The following is a 17,644-nucleotide window of genomic DNA, read 5'->3' as shown; positions in this document are numbered from 1 at the left end:
CAAAAACAAAGCGCTGAGACGCAGCAGGTTAAGGAAGACTGTCTTGCTTCACGAGATTCTACTCTACAGAATTTGCTTCAAAAAAGATTTGAGTAAACATGAGAGGAGAGTTTTGGCCTCCTTTTCACATCAAACTTGAAGAGGGAGAGATAAAAATAAATTGTAGCTTTTGGAGAGGTTATCTAACTGCTGTGAGCAACCCCACCATCTAGACTGTAATATCCAACAAGAACACACTGTAAACTGACTCATAAAAACAAAACATAAATAAAACCTGGGATTTCACAGCTTTTTTTTTGGCTTTTTGCTTTATCCCTGTGTGGTCAGCCATAAGAATGACCTGAGCCTCTCACGGTGAGCCTCTGCTCGAGTGAGTTAGCAGCAGCACATCCACAACCAGCCATCACTGGGACTTCAAGGATTGAGTCATGAGTTTAAATGGTGAGCGCCCGCAATATAAATAGATGCTTCTCATCCTCTGAACAACTCTTAGCTTAACTGTTAGTCATGTAAATACAGTGGTGCAAAACTCTAAGGAGGTGTTGGCTAAAAAAAGGAACAAAATTCACAGAAAAGTGCTTAACAGAGTGAAAAATAGGTTTAAATAGGTTTCTTCCACATGGAAACATGTATGTGCAAAGCACATTTTCGACCTGTATGAGTAGTGGATGAAGGTGTACGTATGCCTGTTGTCTTGATTTTTCTCAGTGAATTGTCCTGTATGGCTCATCTTAGTAGTAGTAGTATGCAAGTGCAAGATCTGACCTGAGACACAAAGGTGTTGTTACCTGCAGCTTGTTAACCATCTCATCAAACAGTTTTCTAGCTTCAGGACTGTTGGGGTCCTCAAAGTAGTCTTCTATACCAATCTGAACCACGATGGACTTCAGGTTGCGGCAAACACCTACATTAGTGGAAGGAGGATTCAGGCGGCATTAGTCGTTTGTGGGTATTTGTTTTTCAGTGTCAACACAGTGTTCTCATGTTAAATTGCTACTTATATTTCTGAAAAGCAGATGTGCTTTAGTTTTGCACGACATTCTTGAAATAAGAAATAGGAAAACAGACCTCAAGTCATTACAACCAACAGTAGTTTGACAGCGAAATAGTGCAAAGAAATTTTGTGTTGTAAGTTTTAGTTTTCTATATTTTTTAAAATGAATTATGGAAAAATAACCATAACAGTTATAGCTGCCTAAATATAAACACAACCTACACTGTTATGGTGGGCTACACAACACTCCTACCTTAGACAGTACATAAAATATTGTCAGTGCCAGATTGTATCAATAACCTTAGGGTAGCAAAGGCAACTAACACAAACCAAGGCATATAAATGAGATTTCACTGTAGTAAGTACAGTAGTGTTTGGACTCACTGTTGAAGTGGAGCAGGGCCTTCGGGGTGACTGGTGTGGAGGTGAGCACCAGCATCTCCAGACCTTTCAGGCCCTCCCTGCAAACCTCTGCCGCCACCTCCTGGTTGATTTCACTCACATGGTCCAGTTCCAGCACCTGCAGACGCATGCAGTTCCTCGCTGGTGGTGGGGGTGGTGGTGGTGAAAGGAAGTAAAGAGATGAAGAAATAGGGAAGACGAAGTGGCACAATGTCAAGATACTACACGACAAAAGGTTACAGCACATAAAGGCTTGTTTGTTCTTGTCACTGCTGTCTGATATGCACACTTCTAAAGAAGAATACTGCATGTGAATAGATTTATTTTTCCAAAACTGAAATAACAGTGATTTGGACGAAAATATTAGGGGAAGAAAACAAGTTCAACAAAGTGCAACATTAATACAGCTGAGATTCTGTGTAAGTAAACATCTGAGCCTTTGTTCAGCTGCTTGTGACTTGGAAAGTCATTTTTCTGTGTCAAATGGGAAAGATTTCCATCGCCGGGAAAGATCGAACTGAACTTCTATCATCTATTTTCGATTGTATTCTGACATAGTGATGCCATTTTTTAGTCATCTAGAGTTACCTCTGTCCCTTCACTGTTTCTGCATAAGCAAAACTGCGCATTCATGAAACAGAAGGTAGCGTGACAGGATTCGAGTTACATTTAATTATAAATTGTTCAGGAACAATGTGTTTGTTGCCGAAATCACTAGCACAGCAATAACTACACATTGAATGATTGTTTTATACGGAATCTTTTACCCAGTGAGGCCAAACCCTGAATGCCACATCCAGCCCCTCCCACACCGAGAGCACGGAGGTGTGGCCAACATCTTCCAATAGTCTGCAGACATCGGTTACTGAAACGGGCAGGCTGTTGGCTGAGAGAGAGGAGAAATACAAGCCACGTCCAATGATTTAACCAGAGTGTCATTACCACAACACACAGATCATTAAGCTATGATCAAAGTTGCAGAGATACTGTCATTTCTCTGTATATTACCATGGGTGTAGTGGCGCCACCTGTAGGGAGATGATGTCTCTACAACCTGCTCCGAGGGCCCAGATCACTTCCTGGCCAACTGGGTCTGTGGCACTCCTGGAACACAAAAGATGCAACGTTTTAAGTGCAGAAAATCTTGGTGCTTGGTAAATGAATCTTTTGATAAATTCTTAAATCGATCATTTTCTAAAAAAGGTAAGACCAAGGTGTACTAGTCTACCTGTAGGTAACAGCCTGCAGAGCTCGGCAGTAGCAGCTGGCCAGCCAGAGGGAGCGATCAGTCAGCAGGTTGGGGCAGTGTGAAATCTTCAGTATCAGCAGGTTGCTTCCTGTGGCCTTCAACAACGCCTCCAGACCCTCCTCCAGACAGCCACTTAGATGGAGATGTAAGTGTAGGTCAACGGGTAAAGACAGAGACAGAGCAGAGGCAGTCATTCTCCTGTCCTTCAGAACAGCACTTCTGCCATTTATAGCACAGAACAAAATGTTCCTGAAATGACCGTGGCAATATATGCAAGAAAGCAGCATGTCTATGCATTGTCTGAACAATTTAAAAGCAGCTTCTAGCTATAACATACCCTGTCTCCCTCACACAACATTTACAACTTTTCTCCACTCACGTCAAACCTCAAAAACTGATACTTTACATGCTGATCATAATCAAACAGCACAAAAACGTCAGTAGGCAATCGCTTATGTTCCTCTTGTTGGCTTCCTCTCATCCATCACTGTTTGAGGAATCACTTAGTATGTCAGTCAGTCCAATAGCAGCAAAGCTATGTGCTTATCAAAGCCAAAACAACACACAGCGCATTAAGTACCCCCCAACTGAGAACTGGGAAATATTTTAAAACCATATGCAGCTGTAAAACGCTAGCTGTACCTGTGTCTTCGTTGTACTGGATGTGTGTCTCACCGTGTGCTTTTAAGGTAGTCCTCCTTGGTTTCCTTCTTGCCTCGCTGTCGCGGTTTGAGGTTTTGCAGGATGAGGGAGTGCGTCTGAGTGCACCACTGAGACAATGTGCTCAGGAACTAAGAGAGAAACGTGGAGATAAGTGAAAATCATCATAAGACACGGACAATACAGTTAAAGGCACCACAAGCTTCTGCTTTCATAATGCTACTGTCTGTTGACGGCCTACAGGATTTAAATGTTCACTGTGCACCTTGGAAGAAATGCGCGCGTTCTCCAGGAGCACTCTGGTCCACACAGCTGGGTGACGAGCCACAAACTTCCAGTCCCGGCAGACCTCAGCAGCTCTCAGCAGGGTTTTAGTATCCAGGTAGGTGAAGATGCAGAAGAGAGCCGCACGCATCTTCAGGATCTCTGGACTGATCACCTCGTTGGATTTGGACGGGCTCTTTTCATGACGGCACGGCTTGCTGTAGACCCCTTCCGACCGTCCTGTGGGAGGAAAAATCCAGGTACTTTAACGCTTTAAACACTGTTTGGGGGTGGAATCCCCAAATGAAAAGAAGTTTCTGATCTTTGAAATTGTTTTCAAGGATTTATTACACTGTTGGATGACTGGACCACTTTAAAGGTAGATTTTCATTGTATACTCTGCTGTGGACTGTACCTGGACTATTTATTATATTTATTACAACAGCCTGTATAACCACAATGACATAAAATACTATCAACAGATTTAAAACATGTTCATATTCATATAAGTTAATAGCTAATATAATAACAAATAATATCCCTTAATATAACTTATCAACTTTTTGTGAAGGTTCAGCATCATGTGTCCTGCAGGTGGAACAGTGGGTGGTAAAAGAAATCCTTATTATTGGTCCTGTCTATCTGCACCCACAAATCCAGTCTTCACCAGGTCCACTATGTTAAGAGTTCTTTCAGAAACCTAGATGTGATCTTTGATTCCAGCCTCCACTATTAACATCATATTAGCAAAATCAGCCATCATCTCTTTTCTACCATCTCAGGAAGAATCCCTACAGCTTTTTCAATTATGAGTTTTAAAAAGGTACTGAAGTCACCATACATGCTTTAATTTCCTCTTATTTTGACTACTGCATTAAAAATGTGCAGACCCCAAATTGTGCAGAATGCAGCAGATACTCAGCTTTCAGACTCCTGACAAAAGTAAGAAAAGAGAAGATACCACCCCCCTCTTAACATCCTCGCCCTGGCTGCTGGTGAGTTTGCTCACTGCTTTTAAGGTACTTCGTGGCCTGGCCCCAGATTATAGTTCCTACGTTGTACTTTATGATCATTTTGTAGGATGTAGTTAATGATGCTGCTAAACCCTATTGCATTAAACAGAGGAGTTTTGTGTTGTTTAATCTACCCTCGCTGATATAAACGGAGTAGATGAAATAACAGAAACATCTGTCAGCCTAACTCAATACAATTCAACAGCAAAATGATCATTGAGATGAATCAATACCTCTGTCAAAATGTTTTAAAAAACCGAACCTTTTAACCTTCAGGAAGGAAGGATTTACTGCAGGGCTGTTGTATTGGATTGCATTAGTTTCAGCTAGATGTACCTAATAAACTAGTGTATACGTATACTTATACACATACATATACAGTGTATTTACACACAGATACACATATTATACATATATATTTGTGTATATTTATTTCTGCATATTTGGTATTTGACCAGTCCTTTTCCTTGACTTTTTTCTTTATATTTTCACTTAAAATTGTTTAATGTTCACTTGGTTTGTTGTTCTCATTGTTTGCTTATTGTAAAGCATTTCATAATGATGCTTCATAAATAAACTTATTAGTAACATTATCCTTATATAAGTTGTAAGATTTAAAAAAGGCCAAGTGAACTCAACTCAGTAACTCCATGCCTGGAGGGATTTATTTTACTTCTGCAACTGTAGACAAGCCCATTTTCTAAAGCAAATTTCTAAAGAACAGAGGTAAATGCCACTTAAACAATGTTAAAAGATATTCTGTCACATGGTGGCGCCAGACTTCAACAAGACACTAAAGGAGATTACATAACTTTTTTTTTCCTCTTTTCATCTTTTTATCCTGTGTATTACATCTATTGGCTGATACCATGTGTCCAGTCCAAGTCAGTCTTAATCCTCCCAGCAAGATTACTCCTAGATGACTCATTTCATCTTTGGCCTTGGAAGGCGTCTGCTCGAAACCATCAGGGCTGTGAACCATTGCTTACACTCTCACTCTTTCTTCCTCTTTTTCTTTCTCACACACACCACCTACGCTCAAGACTGCAAAATGAACTAAAAAAACCAAGCTGTCTTACATGCTGAGACAAAACTGTTTGCTTGTAGATACATACCATCTGATAAAACCTGGCATAGACTGTCCCAATAAGGAGAACTACGTCACAGCTGAAAAATGTAACATGTTGCATGTTTCACGCGAGAAAAATGTTTGAGCCTATGGGGCAGTTATAGCAGTTCATACGAATTTGTCATAGAGCTCTGGCCCAGTTTCACTCCTTCCCAGAATGCCTGGGTCCACTCTGTATTTAGAAGAAACCCGACAGCAGGTGGAGAAAAATGGAGAGCAGCAGCAGTGGGTTTAAGGATCTTGGCAGGGCAGGAAGTTAACAGAGAGATGTACAATCTGTGGTAGATCTGAAGAAATGTGCTGGCAGGACTGGCTGTCTAACTTGGCTCACTCGTAGATTGCAAGGTTTAGTATGAGAGGAGAAACTGAGATGATACAGCAGACAAATAGTGTTCTCCCAAATACAAACATGTGCAATGTCTACCAAAGAGAGACATGCAGAACAGAGAGAGTACAGGACTTAGTGTAGTCTATGACTTGGTTTACTCATCAGCTACAACTGACATAACAAAATAAAACACATCACGAAAAAGACTTTAGCTTTAATTTTATCGTAATTGTAATCACTGCAACCAAGTTGGCCCATAGTAGGCTGCATGCCTATTAGCAGAATTTGTCATCCTTAAAGTGTGTATGTTTTTTTTCTTGTTTGTTTTTAATAAAACATATAATACTAAATCAAGAACACATTGCACGGATACATAAAGGCATGTCTTCATAGAAAAAACAGCACCCTATTGTTAAGAACAGAGAAATAACATTTGTTTTTGTTCAGTGTAGGTGTTGCACTTTGATTAAATTTAGTTAAACGTATAGTCTGCATCTATTATTCTGTACATTCAATCCCAAAAACCAAAACTAACTGAACAAGACTAGATCAAAACCTAGTATTTGGCTGGAATGCACTTTATCGGTTTGCTTCTCTCCTACTCTCTGTGCTCACATGCACAGCAATTAATACAGCTGAATTCCCAATAAAACTGTTCTCATTGAAATGTTTTTCTGTTTCTGCTGTCAAACAACGCAACTAGTGTGAAATAGTGACTGAAACGCAGCCAATTAAGACTACATGTTAACCAGCAGTCACTTCCAAGCCATTTCCAAGCTGCTGCTCTGCACTGCTAAAATCCTCATTTTATAACCACGGCGCCGTCTGACAAAATCACCAGACACATAAGTTAAAGACAACGGCTGTGCTGTGATTTCAGCTATATTTAGTTGTAAAACGATCACTCAGAGAGAAAGTTAGAAGATCATTCACGTCTGTGTCAGCTGCCGTGCTGTCACTTAAACGAGACGCATAGAGAGGCGTGCCTGCAGAGGGAAAGCCCAACCTCACGCTGGCAGGATAATATTGAAGACTCCCTTCTATGGAAAGTAGCTAAGGTTTGGCCAGAAAGTCTCTAGATTTGTCACTAGGGGCTTTTGTGAACAAAAGTCGCTAAAGGGTCTTAAAAGTCGGTAAATCTAGCGACAAAGGCGCTAAGTTGCAAACGCTGCCTGTAAACACCTCCAGGATCACGTAATAGAAACTATTTTCACATATTCATTTTAAAAGAGCAGCAGCCAATGGTGAAACTTCCAACACTCACTCAGTCAGTTAGTTATGGGAATTCTGGCTCTTCATAATGAGCCAGATCGTTTGGCTCAGCTCAGCAATGAGAGCCGGCTCTTTTGGCTCCCAGACGGCTCTTCATTTATTACCACTTCTGGCTTTTATAACTCAGCCAAATTTAGAAATATTTTGACCTATGATTGGCATGTGTGTATGCATACACCTAAATGTCATTTTACTAAACCTTATAACTTGCAGAACATAGTCTCTCATAGTCCCTCATTTTCAAAGGCTCAAAAGTAATTGGACAAACCAACATTATTATAATTATGAGGTTTATTTTTAATACTTGGCTGAAAATCATTTGCAGTCAATGACTGCGTGAAGTCTAGAACCCATGGACATCACCAAATGCTGAGTTTCCTCCCTAGAGATGCTTTTTCCAGGCCTTTTACTTCAGCCGCCTTCAGTTGCTGCTTGTTTGTGGGATTTTCTTCCCTCAGTTTTGTCTTCAGTTAGTGAAAAGCATGATCACTTTGGTTGACGTCAAGTGACTGACTCGGTCATTGAAGAATATTCCATTTCTTTGCCTTGAGGAGCTCTCGGGTTTCTTTCGCAGTATGTTTTGGGTCATTATCCATCTGTACTGTGAAGAACCATCCCATCAGTTTTGCAGCATTTGGCTGAATCTGAGCAGATAGTATAGCCCTGTGCACTTCAGAATTCATCCTGCTACTTCTATCAGCTGTCACATCCTCAATAAACACCGGTTACCCAGTTCCATTGACAGACATACATGCCCATGCCATAACACTGCCTCCACCATGTTTAACAGATGACGTGGTTTGGTTTGGATGATGAGCTGCTCATTTCCTCCTTCATACTCTTCTCTTTCCATCATTCTGGTACAAATTAATCTTGGTTTCATCTGTCCAAAGAATCTTGTTCCAGAAGTTGGCAGGTTTTTTTTTAGATGTTTTCTGACAAAGTCTAATCTGGCCTTTCTGTTCTTGAGTGTTACCAGTGGTTGGCACCTTGTGATAAACCCTCTGTATTTACATTCATGAAGGCGTCTCTTGATTGTAGACTTTAAAAAAGGTTCACCTACCTCCTTGAGAGTGTTCTTGACCAGGCTACATGTTGTGAAGGATTTTTCTTCACCAAGAAATCTGCAAACACCCACTTTAGTTGTCTTCTTTGCCACGGTCTTCCAGGCCTTTTGGTGTTGCCGAGCTCGCCAGTGCATTCCTTCTTATTTAAGAATGTACCATCTTGTTTGACCTCTCCTAAAGTCTCTGCCATCTTTCTGATAGGTGTGATTTGTTTTTTCAGCCTAATGATGGCCTCTTTCACTTGCAACGACACCTCTTTGGACCACATGTTGAGAGTTCGCATGAACAGCTAACAAATGCAAGTTCAACACTCGGAATCAACTCCAGGCCTTTATTTGCTTAATTTGTCATGAAATGACAAGGGAACAGGCCGAATACTTATGTACCTAACTGAATACACACACACACACACACACACACACACACACACACACACACACACACACACACACACACACACACACACACACACACACACACACACACACACACACACACACACACACACACACTATTCTAACTATTCTAACTAGTCAAGTCAAGCCAGTATACAGCCAAAATTACAAGTTTGTCTCTTTACAAAGTGTACAGCTTACGACAAACTCTTTCTAGTAACCCATTTTTTGGTAAAGGAACTGGAAAAGAAAAAAATCCATAGGAAAAAATAAAGATTATCAACATTTGTAGGAGTGTTTGAGTAATTGTTTTTCATTAAGTAGTTATACTGTGTCTACACACTGCAGCAGATACGGCGCCTCTTCCCTCCAAGTTTTCTATATATGCTCATGTCTGATCCACACTCAGTTTGTACAATAATCTTTGATCAGTGACACAGCGCCTGCAAGATTTCAGCACCTGCGACTCAACCCAACCTCGATCCACATCAGTCACTGCTCTATAGGAGTCATTTCAAGGCCATTATTTGGTAATTCCTGGCTCCCATGTGTCTGAGCTACTGCCTGGATGGACTGGAGAGAGTGTGTGAGATACAGTACGTGGATTTCTAAGAATAACGATCTCTACTGCTCTGAATAACTTCAGAGAGCCCCTACCTGTGTTAGGGCGGTATCCTGCCCTGCTGTGGTGAGGATAGGGTGCAGCAGACTGCTGGACTTCAGCCACAGCTCTCCTCTCTTGTTCCCACATCTCCACTTCAGACTCGGTGGTCCGTGAGCCCACGTCTGACACATCTCCCTCCTCGCCTTCAGTGCTATTCCTGTACGGTCGTCGCTGCCAGTTTTGGATAGCCTGTTTACGGAGACCCCAGTTTCTTGAGCCACCACCGCCACATCCAGGGGAGCGCTCATAACCCCCCTCACCCAGCCGGCACTGCATGTGATAGTACTGAGCCTCAGGACAGTCCTCCATGGGATGCATTTCGACGCTGTCACTGTCATAACCTCCGGAACCCTGTGAGATGGACTTGATCCGCCCTGATGCTCTGCAGGAAAAGAGAGGGAAGTTTAGCATAAATGATGATTGAATGATTTATTTATTTTTTTAATAACACATCCAACACATGGATGTTCCATTCCATGTCAACAATACAGATATGACCATCAATGTGACAATCGATAGTTTCACATTTTGGGAAATATGCTTATTCAGTTTCTTGCAGAGAGTTAGATGAGTAGATCACTACCACTCTCATGTCTTAACGTTAAATATAAAACTACAGACAGCAGCCAGAATGCTAAGCTTAGCATAAAAACCGGAAAAAAGAGGAAACAGCTAGCCTGGTTCTGCGCAAAGGTAACAAAAACCCCTTGTAAGCACCTTTTAAGATCATTAATTTACACATCAAATACCAATGTGTAAAAAAAAAAGTTTGGTAGCAACCAGTGGAGACTCCAGGAGGTCACTGTGTCCTGCCAAGAAATAGTCCTTCACTTACACCTCAGCAAAACTCAAACTTGTCATTTTACACTTTTTTTCTTCTCTTCTTCCTTTTTTAAAGATTAAACAAACAAGATATAATGTGTTATTTAGTGAGCTTTAGAGAAAAGGCAAGGCAAATATATTTATATACCACTTCTCAACAACAAGTCATTTCCAAGTGCTTTACATTAGGCAGAAAAGGCATTAAGACAAGATTTAAAAATGAACAAGACAATATGACAGCACGCACATAAAGATGATTTAAAAATGGTAAAATAAAACAGAAGATAAAATTTACGGTGCAGTTATAGCGCAGTGCAACATAAGAATAAACAGTCACAAATTCAGTTTAATGAAAGGCAGTGGCAAGCAGAAGGAGCCTTGATTTAATGAACTAAGAGTTGGAGCAGAGCAACTGTTCTGGGAGTTTGTTCCAGATATGTGGTGCAGAAAAACTGAATGCCGCCGGTAAGAAGATTTTGTTACCTTTGGACAGAGCCAGGCTAGCTGTTTCCCCCTGATTTCAATCTTTATGCTAAACTAAGCTAAAAGGCTGTTGGCCGTAGCTTCATACTGATCGTACAGACACAAGATCAGTGTAGATCTTCTCACGTCACTCTCTGAAAGAAAGCGAAAATGTGTATTTCCCCAATTTGTTGAATTGTTGAGCCTATTCATGATGCACTATCATGGAGAGTTTGCTTTTAACGAGCAGAGTAACACAATCAAGCCAAAGGTGGGTGTTTGAAGAGCTCCCGTGGTCTATTGGTGCTGTTTTTAATATAGAAAATGGAAAGAAATGCACAGCCTCATGAAGATCAGTTTGGTCATGTTGTGCCAACAATAATCTATATTTCGGACGGCAATCACAGTTGAAAACATTCTTATCTCTTTACTACTTCTAATACAATGACAGCACAATCACAACTGTACTGACAATCAGATAGTTTACCTTGATTTTGATCATCATGTCATGTTGTCAGAGAGTTAAATACTTTCTACTTATGCAGAGAGATATGCAGAGGTGCTTCTACTTGACACTTGAGAAGGTAAAACTTATCACCTACAGTAGATTTAAATATGATAACCTAATGGCACACTCACGTATACCCACACCATACATAAAAACCTCCTGAAAATACATAAAAAGGTAGCATTGTTACACCTGCTCTAAATCCTTTGGTGTTTTGTTCATTTGATTCTTCTGATTAGTTGACTTCAGTCCTTTCTACACAGTGTAACATCCTTTGTTACACATTTCTCCTATATATCCCATTTCAGGGGATATACAGGAGAATAAGGGCAGATTTTGTACATATGTATTGTGACAGTACTTAAAATAACCTCCCAACCAACACAAGTAATGCGCAGTTCAAATATCAGCCTCTCAAAAAGTAGGGCATTTTTCTTTCATTCTTTTTCCCTTTCTTCCTTCTCAGTACTCCATCCTCTTTCTTTTAGCATAATCGAGAGAGTCGGAGCATTGGCATAAATCATTTAAGGAACAAAAATGGAAGCGAATCACAGGTGATCCTGCAGGTAGCTCTTATCAGTACTTGCAAGTGAAAAGGATGCACAGAAGATGAAACACATGTTAAGCCACAAACTTGAATTGAGATGATGTAAAATGAAAACAGTGCTATTGGTTCATGGTTTTAACAATCTAAAATGGGACAGTGAGAAAACTGGCATAAATTACAGGCTAATGAGCCAGTTGTAAAGCAGTAACCTGATAATAATGTTTTGTCAGCATTAAATCAATAGCAACATGTAGGATCTGAATGGATAGCAATCATGAGAAGCTCACGATTAGTCTAGCAACTGCTAATTAAGGATTTCAGTGTGTGCCTCCAGAACGCAAAGTAGCATCAGAGAATAAATATAAAACAACTCAATAATCAAAGAAACACACTAACTCTTCTCTTATCTCACTACTCACGTTGTTTCTTAAAGTGCAAATCAATTTGAATAGACTTACCATGTCTTTCAGAATGTAAGATTGTATGTCCTGATTGTACTGTTCTCATGTGTTCTCACTGTGGATTACATTTACATTAGGAGCTCTTACACTGGTTTTCTATGTTGTTTGGAAAAGAATGGGAGACCTGGAGCCAAAACAAAATAGATTTAGAAATTTTGAGAGGATAATTCTAATATATTTTGATGAAATCCATGCATATCCAAACTGTTATGATTACTATTGTGTAAAAAATATAATAAATAAAATTAGTGATCATTAAAGAAATATAAAATGTTTAAAAAAAGGCAAACTGTCTGAGGCAATTTGGTACAAATGTGGACGAATGATTGTTGCATAAATATCTGGTGAGGTCAATATCAATAAATCACTAAAACTGTTGCACACTTGAGATTATGACCTTTGCTATAACTAGTGGCAAAAATATCTTGATTTCTAATGAGGAGCTATTAATAACTTGAGACAGAAGGCATAGAGGGTTGTTGTTGGGCCACTGTGTGTGTGTCACGCCATCAACGATCCAATGGGGATCTGTGTGACGTCACATTGACATACCAACTGGGGATGACAGTTGTGTAAATCAGAGTATTATGGCAAGGGCCATGTGTCTGAAATCTCCAGCAGAGACCCAGAAATACTTAAGTCACACCTCATGCAGAGAGACGTAAAACCCGCATGTCAGTGCCGATGCTGAATTAGTCTCTGGCTAAAAATGGAATCTGTTCCATCACATATCACATCGTCCAATATTGTAGTACATATGAATACCTTAATGTGGGTGTCAGTGTGTGAGAAAGCATGTCAGAGGAGGAGTCACACTCTTCTCAATATTAAGCAAACTATAGCAGTAGATCTGTTACTGTGCGAGTACAGTAGGATCCGCAACTAACATTAATCTTCATAATCAAAGAATCATTAAGTCCAAAAATATCACAAAATAGGGAAAAATGCCCATCACAAGGTAAGTTTATGACCAAAAGATATTCGTTTATAGTAATTTAAAATAGGGAAAAGCAGCAAATCCTCACATTTGAGAAGCTGGACCCGGCGAATGTTCCGCATTTTTTCTTGATAAATGACTTAAGTAAACGATTCATTGATTATGAAAATTGTTGAAGACTAATTTGCTGTTAATCAACTAATCCATCCATCTATTAATCTATTAATTGTTTTAATGCTTAGAAAGAAATGTTTCAGAAACCTAACGTACTGTAATGTAAATGCAAACCTGCTGAACAGGGATGACCTCTTGCGTTAAAAAGTGTTTGTGGAGATAACTGCAATATAATGTCTGGATTTTGAATTTCAGCTAATGAAGGAAAGGCCAAATAATGTAGTGCCACAAGTCAAACAGGTTTGGACCATGGCCCTTCCAGTGCTTTCATTGTTTTTCTGAGGTACTGCAAGTGCTACTGCCGTGCTGACAAACATTTATACACAGGACTGACAAGTTGTACCCCAGAGGTTAACAGCTGTGGGGCTCCAGCGGTTCTGTTATATTTCTACATAACTGACAGACTGCGTTTTACTATAGCAGCCCTCACTAGGTAAGAAAGATGAGCTGCACCAAATTCATTTGACAGCCAAGAACCACAAAATCACCAGCTGGACCATAAAAAAAACCTCCTTTCTTTTCAAATGAACAGACAGACAGACATTTCATAGCTCCCTAAACAGCTGACCGTCAGGTAATATATCAGTATTGCTATTATTATCTAAAGAATACTGCGTATACAAGAAAAACCATTCCTAATTATACCACATGTAATATAGCAATTAAGATCTTGGATAATCCTCTCTTTAGTTACTGATGGTTGAGAGTATCAGTAAGCGAGGGTTTTCACTTGTATCACAAAGCTCCTAATGGCACAGTGGTACTTTGGATGGTTTGCATTTTAGACCCAAGGTATTCAAGGCCTGACTAGGTGTGAAACTGTCCATAAATGTGGAATGGGAGCAGGGTGCTGACTTACCCTGTGCTGGGGGAGGAACGTCGCTCTGACACCTGGTACATGCCTCTTGTGCTCCCAGAGAGGCTGGAGTTTCTCTGGAGAGAGACACGAAGATGCAGATTGGAGCGACACAAAGGGAACTGTTATGTCTAAAATGACTCCGTACTCCTAGATTCCTTAGATGTGCTCCTGGCTGTAATGTCATTTACAAAGAGATATGGTTGTTGTGTGAGACTACGGTATTCCTTGCTAAACCCCCTGAAGAATGGGTGACGACTTTGATGCTCTGGCTTTATCATTCATTTGTTTCCCAATTGCAATCTAAAATATGTGGGAGTTTTGACGGGTATGTTAGTTTTTCATGAGAGAAATGTGAACATTTGTATTTTAAAAATACTCAAAAATATGATAAAGACAAATAAACTCAAGTTAAAGCACAGAATACTGTTTATGTCATTAATTGACAGTTGTCACACTAAGTTAAAACTACTAAGAAAGACTCCTTCATAAATTCCGAATGGAAAGGGAATAAAATCCAATAACAAATGAAACAGTAGCCTGTTTGGCATATTTCAAACAGGCTCTGACAGCACAGGTGTTGGTCAAAAGAAGAATATGAAGAATATAATCAAGACTGAAATGAGCAAAACAATGTCTTCTCATTAAAGAATGTTCTGTATGGTTTAGTGGTGCCGTTTCACCTCACTTCATCTTATATTTGAGCATATACAGTACAGCTGATTATAGCAGCTGAGTAAATGATGATCAGTCATAGACGACAGTTAGGCAAGAGGAAGCTTGTTAGGAATATTAGGATCATTTTGGCACAAGACAGAACCTCACGAAATGCCAAAAATGGGAAGAATTCATTCTCTGGGAGCATGAATGTGCTCAGTAAATTTAATGATTATTTTACTCAGAAATTTCTTATCTTTAAATAAAAATTTTGGCCCTATTTTGAAACTGGGGGAAAGCTAAGGGGGCTCGCCAAAAACCTCAAGCTACACTCTCTAGGGACCAGGAATGCCCACAGCAAATTACATGGAAATGTGGTGACTGTTTTTAAAGATACCTTATTGTGAACTATAGTACAACAGCGACATTTTGGCCTGGTGGTGGACTCATCATTTGAAATCATCATTTGGGACCTTGAATAGCCAAAACAAATTTCATAGACATGTTGCATCATTTGTCTAAAGTTCACAATTTGACCTCAAGATGGCCGTACAGGAAGGGCCATGGACACTCTCAGATGGGAAGTGTTCAAGGACATTCTCACCAAATGTGATGCCAAATTTTCTTATTTATTTTGTCCAAGTGAAAACTGTGGCCTAATAGCGATGTTATAGGAGGTCGGGGGGGGGGTCACCAAAATCACGGGCATCATCCACTGGCGGTCATAAATGTGAATGACAAACATCGTCGTCAGGATATCCTGTTCTTGACTGTTGGATGGAAAGACTGACTGACTGACCAACCTTTAACCCCGACTCTAGCAACACAAAAACTCTCAGCATCTTTCCTACAACTAAGGAAATTTGGCCGGAGCCCTGAAAGCAGGTGCAAATTTTTCAGCGTAGTTGGTGGTGGGTGTGCAATCTGAGTCCCACTCATTCTATCTGCCTGAGAGCAAAATCCTAGTCACTCTTTCACACATCACTCAAAGCCGCGTGCGCATTGAAGTATGCTGTGTGTAGTGTTTGTACGTGTTTGTATACTTATGCGTGTGTGTGTGTGTGTAGTGCCAGGTGGAACTCTGTGTACCAGACTGGCAACGTGCCACGGAGGGGAAATGGGCACAAACACAGACACTGTCACTCCCTCTCTCCCTCTCTTTTTCTCCGCTTTACTCACACAGCTTGTTTCTGGCTTAGTGCCAGTGGAAATGGACCACGGAGGGAACAGGCAAACACGCCATCCATGGCGCTAATTTCCTGGCCAGTCTGCAGCAAAGGCAGAGCAGGGACAAGAAATGGATGGAATAAAATAAACTCCAATCTGGTGAATTAAGTTTGGTCTAAATTAAATTCTTTCTCTATTTCTCCTACTTATTCTCTCCTTGTTACAGAGCCAAAGGTTAATAAACACTAACGTACCTCGCTTCCTTTGAAGAAATGCATTAGATTCATCATGGATTGGACTAGAGAGTGTGCAGGCGTAAAGTCATCCATCCCCTCTCTCTTACTGTCAGTCTTGAAATACCTCTGCGGCTCTAAAACCCGTCTCTTAGGAGGTAAGGGCGACCTTGCGGATGCCGTGACAGAGAGAGGGAGAGTCAGGCTGTGAAGGTGTGTGGTTGGTTGGGCGACATCTCTGGGATGCCCTTGACAGTGTAACAAAGTGCCAACCGGCGTGCGACTCCACACCTGCACTTGTCATGTTGATTATTCACAGTCCTTCGACGGTGCACAGGCACAGAGCCATGAAACTGACTGATGCTTAAATCCAAAGAGATCACGTCTAAACTTAGGCTGCATTTCAGGTCAATCACGGGTCAAATGGCTCTCTGACATAGCTTAAGAAAGAGTTAAAAGTACATTTCTTTATCATTTTTAATATATTCAAGGGTCTAATTCTTGTTTGCAAGTAAAATGCCATTTAACTATTTCAGGAATCTTTACAGAAGGCTACTTTTAGCATTACAAAGGAGTCATCACCAATATTCTTCACTGTACTGACTATATAAAGTGAATGACCTTAGGATGCCGACAATATCTTTGCACCCAGAGAGAGTGATCTGTGGAGAAGATTTTTCTTTTAACTGAGGATCACTAGAATAATAAGCAAAAATGAAACAGCAAATTTCACTCAGGCAGATCTGCACCACATTACCTCTGATTCAAAATCATGCTGAAACCTTGAGCAAGAGGAAGAACTGGTTTCCATGGCAGCACACACATTTTTGCAATGTGAAACAGGTCACCTCTTTTTTCAAGAGGTGTTGGATCGTAATTTGAACAAAAAAAAGTGCCACAGTGGAAGCTGCGTTGAGCCTGGAGACAAAGAACTGATCTCTGGTTTCCGGAGCAAGAGGCAGCTTTTTATGTGCATACACTCTGGTAAGGATGCAGTCTATTTCCACTGTTTTGACGCTGAATGCTAAACAGACAGGAGTCAAGTCTCGTGTTCACCTTGCAAGCACAAGTCCTAATCTTATAATTCTATGCTGTCTAAACAACAATTGACCACAGGACAAAATGCTTTAGATCCATACACTTCATGGTGAAATATGTAGACACCCCGATCCACATATCTTAGTGTACTTTTGGTCTGGGGCTGTTTTTCATGGTTCGGTTTAGGCCCCTTAAGTCCAATTAAGAGAAATCTTACATGTAATGTTGCAGCACAGAATATTTCGGACAACAGTGTGCCTTGTGGCTTTGTGGCCGTTTGGGAAAGGCCTTTTTTCTGTTTCAACATGAAAATACCACATGCATAGAGCCAGGTCCATAAAGAAA

The 17,644-nt window shown here is 40.5% G+C and overlaps 1 protein-coding gene across 1 annotated transcript in view; it reads right to left on the bottom strand.

Annotated features, from left to right (window-relative positions):
• Positions 1–17,644, bottom strand: part of fbxo41 (F-box protein 41) — a 50,815-nt gene that overhangs the window by 4,580 nt on the left and 28,591 nt on the right. Inside the window, exons 5-13 of the mRNA XM_040144935.1 lie at positions 14,208–14,281; positions 9,431–9,819; positions 3,571–3,809; positions 3,321–3,436; positions 2,625–2,777; positions 2,405–2,500; positions 2,164–2,282; positions 1,379–1,537; positions 789–904 (exon numbers count right to left, since the gene is read on the bottom strand). Coding sequence (XP_040000869.1) covers positions 789–904; positions 1,379–1,537; positions 2,164–2,282; positions 2,405–2,500; positions 2,625–2,777; positions 3,321–3,436; positions 3,571–3,809; positions 9,431–9,819; positions 14,208–14,281 — 1,461 coding nt within the window. The remainder of the gene's footprint in view (positions 1–788; positions 905–1,378; positions 1,538–2,163; positions 2,283–2,404; positions 2,501–2,624; positions 2,778–3,320; positions 3,437–3,570; positions 3,810–9,430; positions 9,820–14,207; positions 14,282–17,644) is intronic.

This window comes from Xiphias gladius, chromosome 15 (genome assembly GCF_016859285.1).
Source record: "Xiphias gladius isolate SHS-SW01 ecotype Sanya breed wild chromosome 15, ASM1685928v1, whole genome shotgun sequence".
NCBI classification, from domain to species: domain Eukaryota; kingdom Metazoa; phylum Chordata; class Actinopteri; order Istiophoriformes; family Xiphiidae; genus Xiphias; species Xiphias gladius.
The sequence above is the reverse complement of the archived record's forward strand: the minus strand, read 5'-3'. Positions and strand labels throughout refer to the sequence as shown.